Source organism: Carassius auratus, chromosome 38 (genome assembly GCF_003368295.1).
Source record: "Carassius auratus strain Wakin chromosome 38, ASM336829v1, whole genome shotgun sequence".
NCBI lineage: Eukaryota > Metazoa > Chordata > Actinopteri > Cypriniformes > Cyprinidae > Carassius > Carassius auratus.
Window position 1 is genome coordinate 1,930,211 of NC_039280.1, and position 15,000 is coordinate 1,945,210.

The following is a 15,000-nucleotide window of genomic DNA, read 5'->3' on the forward strand; positions in this document are numbered from 1 at the left end:
GGGAAAAGGGAAAATGTTACATGAACTGGTCAAGGGAAATACTGTAACTATACTTTTAATCCCATTGTGCCTATAACATAACCAAACATTAGATTAAATGTATGGAACATGAAGTTGACATTTGATAAAAAGGATTTAGGAACTTACTTAGTATTCCATTTACTTTACTTTTATCCAAAATTGTCTGCCCTCTGGGACTTTGCCATGCTTTCCAAATGCTACAGAGTTTGAACATTCTTCATGAGTGAAGGACTGATCAAACAGTAGATGGAAAAGACGAAGACAGTCCTTCTTGACTTTGAAAAATTTGTTGTCTGACCATCTTGCAAGAACTCGAGCTCCTGGAATGAGTCCCTCAAAGCTAGTAATTGGCGACTCCTTTTCTGTAAGTATGTCGCAGGTCTTACAAATTATTGCAGTATATCCATCTTCAAATGTTAGAAAAACATAAAGTCCTGTAATTGTAAGAATAAATCCAAAGTCAATAAATAGTCACTAGGAATACAACATTGAAGCTTTTTGATTCATAATAAACCCCAATACATATGCACATTACAGTTAACATCCAACCACCACAAATTTCCCAAACACTGTAAGCAAGCATAGCTTAATTGGCAGTGTCAGCAATTCAAAAAGTCATGGGTTCAAGGCAAGCCTAAGGGACACACAAAGGCTTATTGACGTACAGACTTAATTTAAATGAAGCCTTTAATACAATTGACTGTCAAAACTATTAAACTTATTTACCTTCTTGTTCTTCATTTTGTAGGGCAGTGACTGGCTCACTGACTTTTCTTTTTTTGATTGGGTTACGGATTCTTTTAGGTATCTCCATCACACTGATCTCTGTTCTGTGGATAAGACCAAATTCTCAGTACCATAAACTATGCCTAATAAAAAGATCTTTGTGGGCTACTTACCTTCTCTTTCTGCTTCCCTCACTGTTTAGTGTCATTACACTTGGTGGTAAAATGCCAGTTTTTACAATGGGCAATATAAATGTTGTGTTTATGGTTATTTGTATCTATGGTTTGAACCATCTCCTACTTGTTTAAGTGCACCATGACATTCATGGCAATCATTGCTCACAGGTAAACTGCACACCTGATGTAATCAGTGCAACACCTATACTGCCAAGTGAGGCAAAATACTTTAGCTAACAATGTCAGATGTGTTTGGCTAATTTATAAAAGAAGCAGTGCAAATAAACTTGCCACAGTATTGTTTGATTTAATTTAAGCAAGTTATTTGGTTGAGTAGTACAGTATATACTCTTGAGTCACAAGAGAAAGGATGGCGCAAATAACAATTAATCAGTCCTCGTTGGAGAAGGAAAATTAAGGACCAATCAAAAATGAAAAGATATAGAAGAAAAATCATCAAAGTGAGAATTTATTGTTTTTGTTTGTTTGTTTGTTTGTTTTTGAAAGTTTGCACACTTTGGTGTTTGTTCTTGTTCTTGCAGGAAAAAAACACTGCAACCTTAGGAGACATGTCAATCCACAGAGCAGATGATTGCTCTGCAGAAGTGCTTGGAGTGGACAATGGCATTTCTCAGACAGAGGGATCTTCTATGATGTACGGACCTGAACTTTGTAATGTTAATGAAGAGTTTTATACAAAACAAGACTACACTCCGTACACTACTGATTGTGATGTGGAACATTTTGATCCTATTCACTATGGTATTGATGCTGATTGGAATGATGGCACTTTATTTGACAATGACCTTAATGATGATGCAGAAATTCAATTTAAGGAAAATCCTGGTGATTGTTCACTTTACAAAAATGCTCCTGTATCTACTGCAGAAAGCGTTCTCATTATACTAGCTTTTGCTAATAGACACAAAATTACAGGGAAAGCCCTGAGTGACTTGGTCAAATTGATCTCCCTGCATTGTCCAGTAGAACATCAAACAGAGTGCCTGGGAAATCTAAAAAAAAATCAAACAAATCTTTGATAATGCAGGTCCCTCATTTATTGTGCACAAATATTGCAACGGTTGTTACATGTCAGTAGAGAGCGATAACGGCCAGTGTCAGGTCTGTGAAGCAGAGGTATCAACTTCATATTTCATTGAAGTTCCAATTGAATCTCAAATTAAGGCATTGTTCGCAAAAAAAGGTTTTGAGGAAAAGTTAAAATTTAGATTCATTAGACAAAAAAAGGGCCAGTGCAATGTAGAGGATATATATGATGGACAAGTATATCAGAAGTTTTTGGCAGGTGGTGGGTTACTTAGTGATTCCCACAATATTTCCTTACTCTGGAACACAGATGGCATTCCTGTTTTCAAGTCCTCTAAATTCTCAGTGTGGCCTTTTTATTGTATCATAAATGAACTAAATTTTGTTGAGCGTACAAACAGAGAAAACATGATTCTTGCAGGTCTTTGGTTTGGTGAGTCAAAACCATCTATGCTGACTTTCCTTAAACCGCTGTGTGACACTCTTAATAATATACAAAGAGATGGAGTCCTTGTTAAATTTTATGAATCAGATAGTCCCTTTATTTGCAGAGTATTAACCATTGCAGGTACTTGTGATTTACCCGCAAAAGCTTTAGTGTTAAATACTATTCAGTACAATGGACATTTTGGATGTTTAAAATGTGAACAGCCTGGCAAGACAATTAAAACAGGAGAAAGGGGACATGTGCATACTTTCCCCTTCAAACTGAAGATCCAAAGGGTCCTGCACGTACTCATACGAGATTTGTGGAAGATGCCAAGTTGTCATTTGATTCAGAAACCATAGTGCGTGGAGTTAAGGGTCCCACATACCTCAGCACAGTAAATAGCTTTGATTTGATCTTAGGCACAGGTGTTGATTACATGCATTCTGTGCTTCTTGGTGTAATGCGACTTTTGATGCATTTGTGGTTTTCCACAGAATTCTCACGCTGTTCTTTTAGCATGGTCAGATCAATTAGTGAAGTAGACAAACGCATGAGTGAAATTCAACCACCATTTAAAACACGTTTCCCTCGCTCTGTTTCTGTCCACAGAATGTACTATAAAGCTTCAGAGTACCGGTGTATGTTGTTGTTCTTTGGGCCAGTAGTTTTTCGAGGTATTCTTGCAAACCTATACTACAATCACTTTCTGCTGCTAAGTGAAGCAATGTTCATTCTTCTTTTGGATTCCATAACCTTTGCACAAATAGATCACGCTGAGAAACTTCTGTGGAAGTTTTGTTCTCAGATGAATGAGCTTTATGGTGACAGATACCTGACAGCCAATGTTCACTTATTAGTTCATTTAGCAGACAGTGTTAGAGCTCTTGGACCTTTGTGGACCCATTCTTGCTTTCACTTTGAGGACAAAAATGGACATTTGCTTCGTCTCATTCATGGAACTCAAAATATTCCTCTACAAATGGTAAATGCAGTGAAAACTTATTCAGTGTCTCCCAAATATTGCTCAAACCACCAAAATTGGTAATACCACTGCTGATTTCATTAGAAAGATGACAAATGACACAAGTCATTTTTGTTTTTCAAACACAGGTGCCTTTAGAGTGAAAGAAATGGGTGTTCCCTTCAATCTTTTGCTGGATTGCGCAGACATGTCTACATTAGAAATGTTTTTAGGACATAGCTTACATAGTAATGTTGTGAAGGCATTTAGCAGAGTTTCAGATAGGCCGAACTGTCTATTCATCAAAGCAGTATGTCAGAGCCAAAAGAAGAAACAATTGCACTGTGACATTTCATGATGGAAATGAAGTATGTTATGGTCAAATTGACTTCTTTTTCTTTTATAAAGATGGAGACAATTTTTCAAATGAGAGACATCTTGCTTTTGTGAATGAATTGTCATGCACAGGACTAGATCTCCAGCAGGACATTGTAACAGGAGCAACTTGTTTTCACATTGTAAGCTTACTTGAGAATCCTATAAAAAGAAAAGTTCTAGTTCTTGAAAATATTTTAAGCAAACTAATGTTTGTAAATTTGTCTTCAATGCCAGGCATTGCATATGCATCACATTTCCCAAACACATTGGAAAGGGATTGATTGATTGAATGAATGCATAACCACAACAAGAATTTGTTGTAATTGTAGATGAATAATGGTATGGTATATAATTGTATAAATTTCTTTATGGTTGCTACATAACATTTTTCTTTGTTTAATATATCTGTAGTAAAATCAATGGGTTTTATTATCATGTATGTATGTCATTTGATTGTGAGTTTAAAATAAAATTGAAAAATGAACTCTCTAGCTAAGAATAATAGCCACCTTTACGGAAAGAAAATATATTTCCTATTATATGAAGGATAAATATATTTAAATTAAATAATTGTAAATTAAAAATACAGAATAATATAGAGGACCAGGCCTGGATTTTACGTTGTGTTTTGTTTATCTTTTATTATGTGTGCGCGTGGCAGTCCTCCATGAGGGGTTTACCGCATTACTTTCAGTTTGTTTATTTATTTGGATTAAAGTCTTTAAATCTTCGCCGGTTCCTGCCTTCTTCTTCCCAACTCTACGAACTGTTGCATACATGTTTTATATTTTCGAACATATATAGTTTAAAATAGCACACCTGCTTATACTAAAGCACTTAGGGAATCACTGTAAGAAGTGCCCAGCCATTATTTTTTAAACATATCATATCTTACAAGTGTTTGTCCAATCGTTATTCTATATACAGGCTCTACTGTTCAGCACCACAGTAACTCCATGAATATACACACACCACAAACCCTTCTAAAATTCAAAGTAATACAACAATAAATACTAGCAGATCTCCCCCTATATTCATATTCATGCAAATCATGCAAGGAACCAGAAATCTGCTTTGACTCATTCCATGAATAAGTATATATATACGTATGTGTATAAATTAATTCACATTTATGTGGAAACCTCTATATGCAATTTAACCAATAAAAGATCAAATCTGAGATTTATTTTAGTCTTTGATTCTAAATATATTTATATGTTCAATACATACTATATTGTCAATGCATATATTGATGTATAGTGAAAATATTAGCACCGGTTATAATATTTGGAAATGTATTATGTAATATGTCACATTATATATTTGTCAATATATTCCCATATATTATTGTTTCGTAAGGGCTGAGCACGGTGCAAGATGTTACCAAGATCTCTTATGAAGCTTTAGAGGAGATAAATGTGAGAGTGTGAGTGTCTCTATCTAAGGAGAATAATCTGAGCACAGTGAGTGATGTAGCTGAGATCTCTTATGAAGATTTAGAGGAGATAAATGTGAGAGTGTGAGTGTCTCTATCTAAGGAGAATAATCTGAGCACAGTGAGTGATGTAGCCGAGATCTCTTATGAAGATTTAGAGGAGATAAATATGAGAGTGTGAGTGTCTCTGGTTAAGGAGAATAATCTGAGCACAGTGAGTGATGTAGCCGAGATCTCTTATGAAGATTTAGAGGAGATAAATGTGAGAGTGTGAGTGTCTCTATCTAAGGAGAATAATCTGAGCACAGTGAGTGATGCAACTGAGATCTCTTATGAAGATTTAGAGGAGATAAATGTGAGAGTGTAAGTGTCTCTGGTTAAGGAGAATAATCTGAGCACAGTGAGTGATGCAGCTGAGATCTCTTATGAAGATTTAGAGGAGATAAATTTGAGAGTGTGAGTGTCTCTGGTTAAGGAGAATAATCTGAGCACAGTGAGTGATGCAGCTGAGATCTCTTATGAAGATTTAGAGGAGATAAATGTGAGAGTGTGAGTGTCTCTATCTAAGGAGAATAATCTGAGCACAGTGAGTGATGCAACTGAGATCTCTTATGAAGATTTAGAGGAGATAAATGTGAGAGTGTAAGTGTCTCTGGTTAAGGAGAATAATCTGAGCACAGTGAGTGATGCAGCTGAGATCTCTTATGAAGATTTAGAGGAGATAAATGTGAGAGTGTGAGTGTCTCTATCTAAGGAGAATAATCTGAGCACAGTGAGTGATGCAGCTGAGATCTCTTATGAAGATTTAGAGGAGATAAATGTGAGAGTGTGAGTGTCTCTGGTTAAGGAGAATAATCTGAGCACAGTGAGTGATGTTGCTGAGATCTCTTATGAAGATTTAGAGGAGATAAATGTGAGAGTGTGAGTGTCTCTATCTAAGGAGAATAATCTGAGCACAGTGAGTGATGCAACTGAGATCTCTTATGAAGATTTAGAGGAGATAAATGTGAGAGTGTAAGTGTCTCTGGTTAAGGAGAATAATCTGAGCACAGTGAGTGATGCAGCCGAGATCTCTTATGAAGATTTAGAGGAGATAAATGTGAGAGTGTGAGTGTCTCTATCTAAGGAGAATAATCTGAGCACAGTGAGTGATGCAACTGAGATCTCTTATGAAGATTTAGAGGAGATAAATGTGAGAGTGTAAGTGTCTCTGGTTAAGGAGAATAATCTGAGCACAGTGAGTGATGCAGCTGAGATCTCTTATGAAGATTTAGAGGAGATAAATTTGAGAGTGTGAGTGTCTCTGGTTAAGGAGAATAATCTGAGCACAGTGAGTGATGCAGCTGAGATCTCTTATGAAGATTTAGAGGAGATAAATGTGAGAGTGTGAGTGTCTCTGGTTAAGGAGAATAATCTGAGCACAGTGAGTGATGTAGCCGAGATCTCTTATGAAGATTTAGAGGAGATAAATGTGAGAGTGTGAGTGTCTCTATCTAAGGAGAATAATCTGAGCACAGTGAGTGATGCAACTGAGATCTCTTATGAAGATTTAGAGGAGATAAATGTGAGAGTGTAAGTGTCTCTGGTTAAGGAGAATAATCTGAGCACAGTGAGTGATGCAGCTGAGATCTCTTATGAAGATTTAGAGGAGATAAATATGAGAGTGTGAGTGTCTCTGGTTAAGGAGAATAATCTGAGCACAGTGAGTGATGCAGCTGAGATCTCTTATGAAGATTTAGAGGAGATAAATGTGAGAGTGTGAGTGTCTCTGGTTAAGGAGAATAATCTGAGCACAGTGAGTGATGCAGCTGAGATCTCTTATGAAGATTTAGAGGAGATAAATGTGAGAGTGTGAGTGTCTCTATCTAAGGAGAATAATCTGAGCACAGTGAGTGATGCAGCTGAGATCTCTTATGAAGATTTAGAGGAGATAAATGTGAGAGTGTGAGTGTCTCTATCTAAGGAGAATAATCTGAGCACAGTGAGTGATGTAGCCGAGATCTCTTATGAAGCTTTAGAGGAGATAAATGTGAGAGTGTGAGTGTCTCTATCTAAGGAGAATAATCTGAGCACAGTGAGTGATGCAGCTGAGATCTCTTATGAAGCTTTAGAGGAGATAAATGTGAGAGTGTGAGTGTCTCTGGTTAAGGAGAATAATTTGAGCACAGTGAGTGATGTTGCTGAGATCTCTTATGAAGATTTAGAGGAGATAAATGTGAGAATGTGACTGTCTCTATCTAAGGAGAATAATCTGAGCACAGTGAGTGATGTTGCCGAGATCTCTTATGAAGCTTTAGAGGAGACAAACATGAAAGAATGTCATTTTTTGTTTCAGGAGAAACATGTGAGAAGCAGGAGACTTAGCCTTATGTCTCAGTTTGATGTTCACTTGATCTCATTTCTGTCTAGGAGAAAGATGTGAGTTGAGAAGGAGATCTCATGTTTGATTTTCCTTTCCTCTGGGGGTGGCAAATCAGCCTCCTCTGACGGATCCTCTCCCATGATCTTCTGAATGGTGTGTCTACGGTCATCTTTCTTCTTCCTGGCCTTCTTGCTCTTCCTCTTCAGGCTGCTAAATATTGAGATGTTGCCATTCTTTGGCAGGAGGTTGTTGGCCTGCTGAAGTGTGTCTTTGATGGAGGACGAGGAGTATGGGGAGGTGCAAGGGGAGGAGAGATTATACAGGGTCCTCGGAGAGGAGGAGGAAGGCCTTGGAGCTTTGTCTTGGTGAAGCACCATACTTTCATACACTGCCGTGTTGTTTTCCGTAACATGCAAGTAAGTACTTACCTAAAACACAAAGAAAACTTTTTTTAGAGCGTTATCACTTTTCTTCTTCCATGCATTAAGTGGATAGCATGCATAAGTAACACACTTCAACACAAAGTTCATCCTTCAGAGATACATCATGCTAATTGTATGATGTGCAGTGCTCCTAAAAAGCATTTGGTCGTTAAGGTTGCACATAAAAATGAATGAAAGCCATTGCCTTGACAAACAAAATATCAAATGAAGTGGCATCTGCAAACAACTGTTGCGGTCATTTTTAATGCATGCACAGTCATTTTTTTTTTCTCAAATAAACAATGGTGTAGTTCATCACATTAACTAATCAACATTTCACAACCACAAGGTGTCTACATTTTGGACTTTGTAAGTCTGCTTGTGTTATTTTTTTTGTTATAATTGTGACTTGGTTTGGTATTTTGTTATCTTATGCAATGGCATTCATATTTAAGTGTAGCTTTAGTGTCCAAATACTTTTTATGGCCAGTGTAATTTACAATTCAAACACTGAAAAAGGATTTTGGAAAATAAGTGTTTTAGTATCTGAACCCAACACTTTTGTGGGTGTCTGGCTCAAGCAAAGCATTCCAAAGTAACAACATAGACAACATGTTGCTTCACATTTGTTACTGATGAATGATGACATTACTTTGCAATGATAAAAAACATTTAAAATGCTCAAACATATTTTCCTTCACTGCTTACGTTAAGCAGCTAGAATTCACATTTGTTATAGGAAAAAAGAAAAAAATTCTTACATTCTGTGAAGAAAATTTATGCAAAAATACACCAGCAGTATGTTGTGCAAGTTTTTCCAGGGCATTGCCATGTCATTGCTTAATACTATGTGGTATAGCTATGCCGTTGCTAATATGTGGCTAGTCTTCAAGATGTCACTAAGCAGTTGGTTAGGTTGAGTATTTTAGTGTGTTGCTACATTATTGGTAAGTAGCTCTAGGTGTTTGCTAAAGTATTTCTATGTTTTAGTCGTCAAGGCATTACAATAAAGCTGCTTAGGTGTTCTGACTGTTTTATGTGTATGTTGCTATGTGATTGCTAATGTGTTCTGGGTGGTTGCTAAGGCATTGCAATTCAACAGCAAAGTTGTTTTAGATGGTTGCTAAGTAGTTGCTATGCTGTTACTAAGATGTTATAAACTGTTGTCAGGGTGTTATTGTGCAGTTGTTAAGCTATTCTGATTTTTTTTAGTGTGTTGTTACAGTATTTGCGAAGGTGTTTTCCGGGTGGTTGATAAGGCTATGTAATTGATGTTCTAGATGGTTGTGCTTTGTTGTTCTGAGTGCATGCTTACATCAAATAGCCACACCAAACCATAGCAAACACCACGACTAATGCAAAAACATTAGTTTTACAGGAGAACAATGTGAACAAAAGAACACTAGCATGACTATACAACCACACTTGATAAAAAAAGAAAAAAAGAAAAGAAACTCTGGGCTTAATAAGAATCATCTGCTTTTAAACATGTCGTCATACACAGCTGTAATGGCTTGACCTTTCACCCCATGACTAATCTTGTGCTGCTCTGGCAGCCCCAGACCATAAATCACACAGGGCAGTCAGGAGGGCCTTCTAGAAAGTTCACAACAAATTCTCCAGCACCCCCCGCTCCTGCTGGGAGCCATTTCAAAACTCCGCGATCATGGGAAGCGAAGGGTGAGGTCACATCTCAGCACCGTGCTGCTGTCTTGAGTGAGTTTACATCAGCCCTAAAGAGAGCTTATACAAGAGGGAAAAACCCCACTGCATGCATCTCATCTCTCTTTTATATTCTGCCTCCTTTGTCATTGTCTTTCTCCATCCACGCACAACTGATTAAAACAACTGATTTGCAGCAAATCTTTAGATCTAATAAAAATCTCTGGCTTCTGCTGGTTTCTGATTCATTTGTCATGATGGAGGAAGAGTTTAAAGAGTAAAGTAGTGTTAGTAATGTTAGACTACTAAAGTCGTCTAGGTTGTTGGGGGTTGTTTGTTCTTTATTTTACAAAAGCACAACATTTTGTTGATATTGTGACTTGAGTCTTTACGGTTTGAAATTATGTACTACTCTTATCTGTATGAACAAAATGAAAGTGTTTTTTCAGATTTATTTATGTTATCAGGAGAAAATGCAAGCCTCCATGTTATACAGTGTGCACTAATAGATTCCACATTCAACACTAACACTTGGATATGCACCTAATAGAGCACATTTATCTAGGTTAACATAAGCGTGAGCTGCCATGTAAAGTTTCTACTACTTAGATGTTTCAATTACAAATGAAAAGCCATATTTGAAAGTGATGAATGATAGTTGAACATTTTGATTTTCTGTCTGATATACTGTAGTTGCCACAAGGATATATCTGTCTATCAGAGACAAAAAAAAATCATTTTGGTAAACTAAGCCTCTTCTCGTTGACAAATATGGGTGGCAGCAGTAGTAAAAAGAGTAAAAGTTTGCTCTGTTCCTCATGCAAAACTATTGTATGGGTGCAGATGACTGAATCCTAATTTCTGAATTTGTGTGATGATACGCTCAGATATCTAGGGTCTTGTTTTTATTATTAGTGGCTTTATATGTTCTGAATGCTGTGAGGTCACAAAAGAAAATCCTGCTGACAGATAAAAAATTTGAAATTAAACAATATGACAGCAGCTAGACACTTTCCCACAAACCCTAATCCTCCTAATATATATTGGATTATATGAGAACTGCGATTCTACAGCAATGGGCAAAATTTCCAAAAGAACTTCTAACACTGACCAAAGTTTTCATTTCACAGACCCTAATAGCATAATAAAAGTCCCAAGGATATTGCAAAACCATTTAAGGCTACTATATGCTACTATATTTTAAGGCCCTGTAACCGTTCCAAGAAACACACTTTTTTTTTTTTTTGCTGCAATTACTTTCAAAATGTTTCCAAAGACAGTTTTGTAAACAACCCGAATGCTTGAAATGAGGCTTTATACGAGTCTTGGAAGAGTTTCCCGTCCCGGTTTCTAATACTTCCCATATACTGGCAGCTCAAAATGAGATCACTGGAAGTGGCTATTTCCTCCGTCATCTTTTCATTACCTGCCCATACCTGTTTGCAATCACCTCTAATCCGCAGTGACCACTCTTCCATCAAAGTCTCTTTGGCTTTGTTGCCTTTCCAACCACTGCACAAATAATTGATCAAGCCAGGGGCGAAATTTCAGAATGGCAACACTATGAATCTAAGATGTACAGCAATACTTCGGTAATCAAAAAAATATGATGAGATGTTTTGAGATCATGATGTTAGTCAGTCCACCACACTACAGTCCTCATGCACACACACAAGCAGAGCTGGGTAGATTACTTACATATTGTAGTCTGTTACTAATGCCAAATTACATGACAAAAATTGTATTTAGCAATGTAATCCATAACATTACACAATTTAGATTATATAATCAGACTACTTTTTGATTACTTTATAGGGAAGCCCATTTCCGCAAATAAATTAAAAAGGCAATTGCGACTTTTAATCTCACAGTTCCGACTTTCTTCTTGCAATTGTGAGATATAAACTCACAATTCAGTTTTTTATGACAATTTTAAGATATAAACTAAAAAATTTTTAACGATTTAACCTCACATTTCTAAAAATCTTTCGTAATTGCGAGTTTATATCATGCAATTCAGACTTTATATCCCACAACTCCAAAGTTATTTAATACTATGTTTTTTGTTTTTTAATTCAGTGGCAGAAACGGGCTTCCATTTTTACTTATTTATCACATTGATTTAAATAGGATAATTTTGTAATACTTTATAATATATATGTGTGTGTGTGTGTGTGTGTGTGTGTGTAAAATAAATTCCACTCTTTGTTATTAACAAAATAAATTGCAGTCAACATTACATTACTTTAATGTTTCCCAAACTGGGGTTTGTGAAGGAGCTAATAATAATTAGAAAATGCTAAGCTAATAACTAAAAGCTTATAATTAATTGTATCATAAAAATTAAAAATGTAAATCAATAATTTTAAAATAATTGTGTTTGAAAGACAAAAGCCTTCCAAAGACATAGCAATACATAGTTAAACTTTAGTGACAGCCTGTTTCAGAAAGGAACATTTAAAAGATTATAAAATTAATTAATTTATTGGTATTGTGTAAATAATATGCAATCACATCACCAATAAAAATGCAACTGTAGTCTGATTAGAAGTATTTCACAATGTAGTATAATATAACTACAAGTACTTCATTTTTGGAATCTGGTTACGTAATCCAGGTTACATGTAATCAGTTACTACCCAGCACTGCACACAATTACCATGTTTCTGTTTACTCGTGCAGGGCCACCGACCAACTATATTTACCTCTTCTGCACTGTGTCGATAAATCTTTGTCTTTCGCTTTAAACTACCAAAAAGCCCCTGGCAGCGCTTCCAAAAGCTTTTACAGGCAGAAGAGTGAGACTCAGCAGGCTGAAGAGGAACGTAGAACAAAATAAAACAGAGAAGGGTGTTTTTGAGGAAAGAGAAGGAAATGTGAGGAGCCTGAGAGGGATTTCTAACACAGAGCAGCATTTAAGTGCAATAGGGTTTGACTGAGTGTGATTGTGATGTTTAATCATTCTCACCCTGTGCACAGGTTCGGACACCGGCACACCATCTTCCATGCCAGGTGCCTGTACCTCGATTTGTGTGTCTCCAGAGTTACTGAAGCTAAGGATGAGGTTGACGGTGCCTCCTAAAGCTGAGGGACTGGGTTCCTTTAGCACCAGGTACGGTGAATCCGGCCTCTCTAAATGACCGCTGTCGCTGCTTCCTTTAGGACTGACACTTTGCATCACCTCATATTCATAATTGTGCTGCAAACCATCCTCCATGTCACCAGGGGGAGCACTTGTGATGCTTTCTGTTCTCTTCTGAGAGACCTTGGGTGAGGCTTCCACCTGAAAAATGGCAGAATTAGAACGCCTTGTTTGGAGACTGCATCTTTGGGTCAATCTCATGAAAACTCTCCAGGAATTCAAAGTTGCTTTTTGTAAAGAAGATAAAAATAAAAAACTGTATTTTGCATATATTTTTTTTCAGACTTTTACAATTGTTTAAACTGTGACATTATTTGACAGTTAGGCACATTAAGCACATTTCCTGCCTTCAATTTCCCATTGCTTAAAATATATATAAAAAAAACTTAGAGGCTTTGGCATCTGAAGTCTTCATATACACACTCAGTGGCCACTTTATTAGGTACACCTTGCTAGCACCGGGTTGGACCCCCTTTTGTCTTCAGAACTGCCTTAATTCTTTGTGGCATAGATTCAGCAAGGTGTTGGAAGCATTCATTGTCGCCTGCACATCCATGATGTGAATCTCCCATTCCAGCTCATCCCAAAACTGCTCTACTGGATTGAGATCTGGTGACTGTGGAGGACATGTGAATAAAGTAAACTGGTCTGAGATGATCTGAGCTTTGTGACATGGTGCATTATCCTGATGGAAGTAGACATCAGAAGATGGGTACACTGTAGTCATAAAAGGATGGAAATGGTCAGCAACAATACTCAGGTAGGCTGTGGCATTTAAATGATGCTCAATTGGCACTAAGGGACCCAAAGTGTGCCAATAAAATATCCTCCACACCATTACACCACCACCAGCCTTAACCATTGAGACAAGCCAGAACGAATCCATGCTTTCATGTTCTTTACACCAAACTCTGACCCTACCATCTGAACGTCACAGCAGAAATTAAGACTCATCAGTCCAGGCAACATTTTCCCAATCTTCTGTTATCTAATTTTTGATGAGCCAGTGTGAATTGTAGCCTCTGTTTCCTGTTCTTATCTGACGAGCAGCACCCGGTGTGGTCTTCTGCTGCTATAGCTCATCTGTTTCAGGGTTCGACGTGTTGTGTGTTCAGAGATGCTCTTCTGCACACCTTGGTTGTAACGAGTGGTTATTTGAGTTACTGGTGCCTTTCTATCATCTCTAACCAGTCGGCCCATTCTCCTCTGACCTCTGACATCTACAAGACATTTTCGACCACACAACTGACCGCTCACTGGATATTTTCTGACCATTCTCTGTAAAACCTAGAGATGGTTGTGTGTGAAAATCCCAGTAGATCAGCAGTTTTTTTAAATACTCAGACCAGTCGGTTTGGCACCAACAACCGTTCCTTGTTCAAAGTCACTTAAATCCTCTTTCTTCCCCGTTTTGATGCTCGGTTTGAACTTCAGCAAGACGTCTTCACCACATCTAGATGCTTAAATGCATTGAGTTGCTGTCATGTGATTGGCTGATTAGCAATTTGTGTTACCAAGCAATTGAATAGATGTACTTAATAAAGTAGCTGGTGAGTGTGTGTGTGTGTATATATATATACAGTACATAATTACAGTATTCAATATTCTATTCTATAATAATAAAATAGTAAAGCTTGTTTGCATTATGATTGTTTCTACATTTAGTAGCATTTGTTTCATTTAAAAAATGCAATATAATAAACAAATATCTATATAAATATCACTGATAATAAGTGAAATTATAAAAAAATATTAAAGATTTTTAGTGTAAAACATGAATAATAAAAAAAAACTTTAATGCAAAAATTCTATAATATTAAATAGTGAAGTATTTAAACATTTAAAACGTAATATAAACACATGTAATGTTGGCTGGTGCAAAAAAATCAATATTCATAAAATAGTAACATTTAGTAGCATTTGATGATACATTTTGTATAAGCTTATACAAAATAAACTATATTAATAGTTATAAAAAGTGAAAAATTTTGCATTTGCTAAACGTTATTTACACCTAAATTATATTTATATATTCTTAAATATAATAAAATATTGTTAGTATTGACTGATTGATACTGATATTAAGACAAATAAGTTTAAAATTTCCCTTCTTCAAATCAGCTAATATGAAAAACTATAAAACGATTAAGAATTTTGAATCATTGCATTACAGTATTTTACTGCAACAATCATGGAGAAAAATGTGAATGATTCTAATTGATATTGATATCAATTACT

General features: G+C 36.4%; 1 protein-coding gene and 1 long non-coding RNA gene across 2 annotated transcripts in view; one reads left to right on the forward strand and one right to left on the reverse strand.

The window, feature by feature from the left end:
* The first annotated feature begins 302 nt into the window (after positions 1 to 302).
* LOC113057496 (uncharacterized) lies at positions 303 to 915 on the forward strand. The gene is made up of 2 exons (XR_003277831.1): positions 303 to 385; positions 770 to 915. It is a non-coding gene; the product is annotated as an uncharacterized LOC113057496 (long non-coding RNA).
* A 6,644-nt stretch (positions 916 to 7,559) lies between these two features.
* Positions 7,560 to 15,000, reverse strand: part of LOC113057467 (spectrin alpha chain-like) — a 44,277-nt gene continuing 36,836 nt past the window's right edge. Inside the window, exons 23-25 of the mRNA XM_026224900.1 lie at positions 12,589 to 12,903; positions 12,326 to 12,433; positions 7,560 to 7,964 (exon numbers count right to left, since the gene is read on the reverse strand). Of these exons, the coding sequence (XP_026080685.1) occupies positions 7,560 to 7,964; positions 12,326 to 12,433; positions 12,589 to 12,903 (828 nt within the window). The remainder of the gene's footprint in view (positions 7,965 to 12,325; positions 12,434 to 12,588; positions 12,904 to 15,000) is intronic.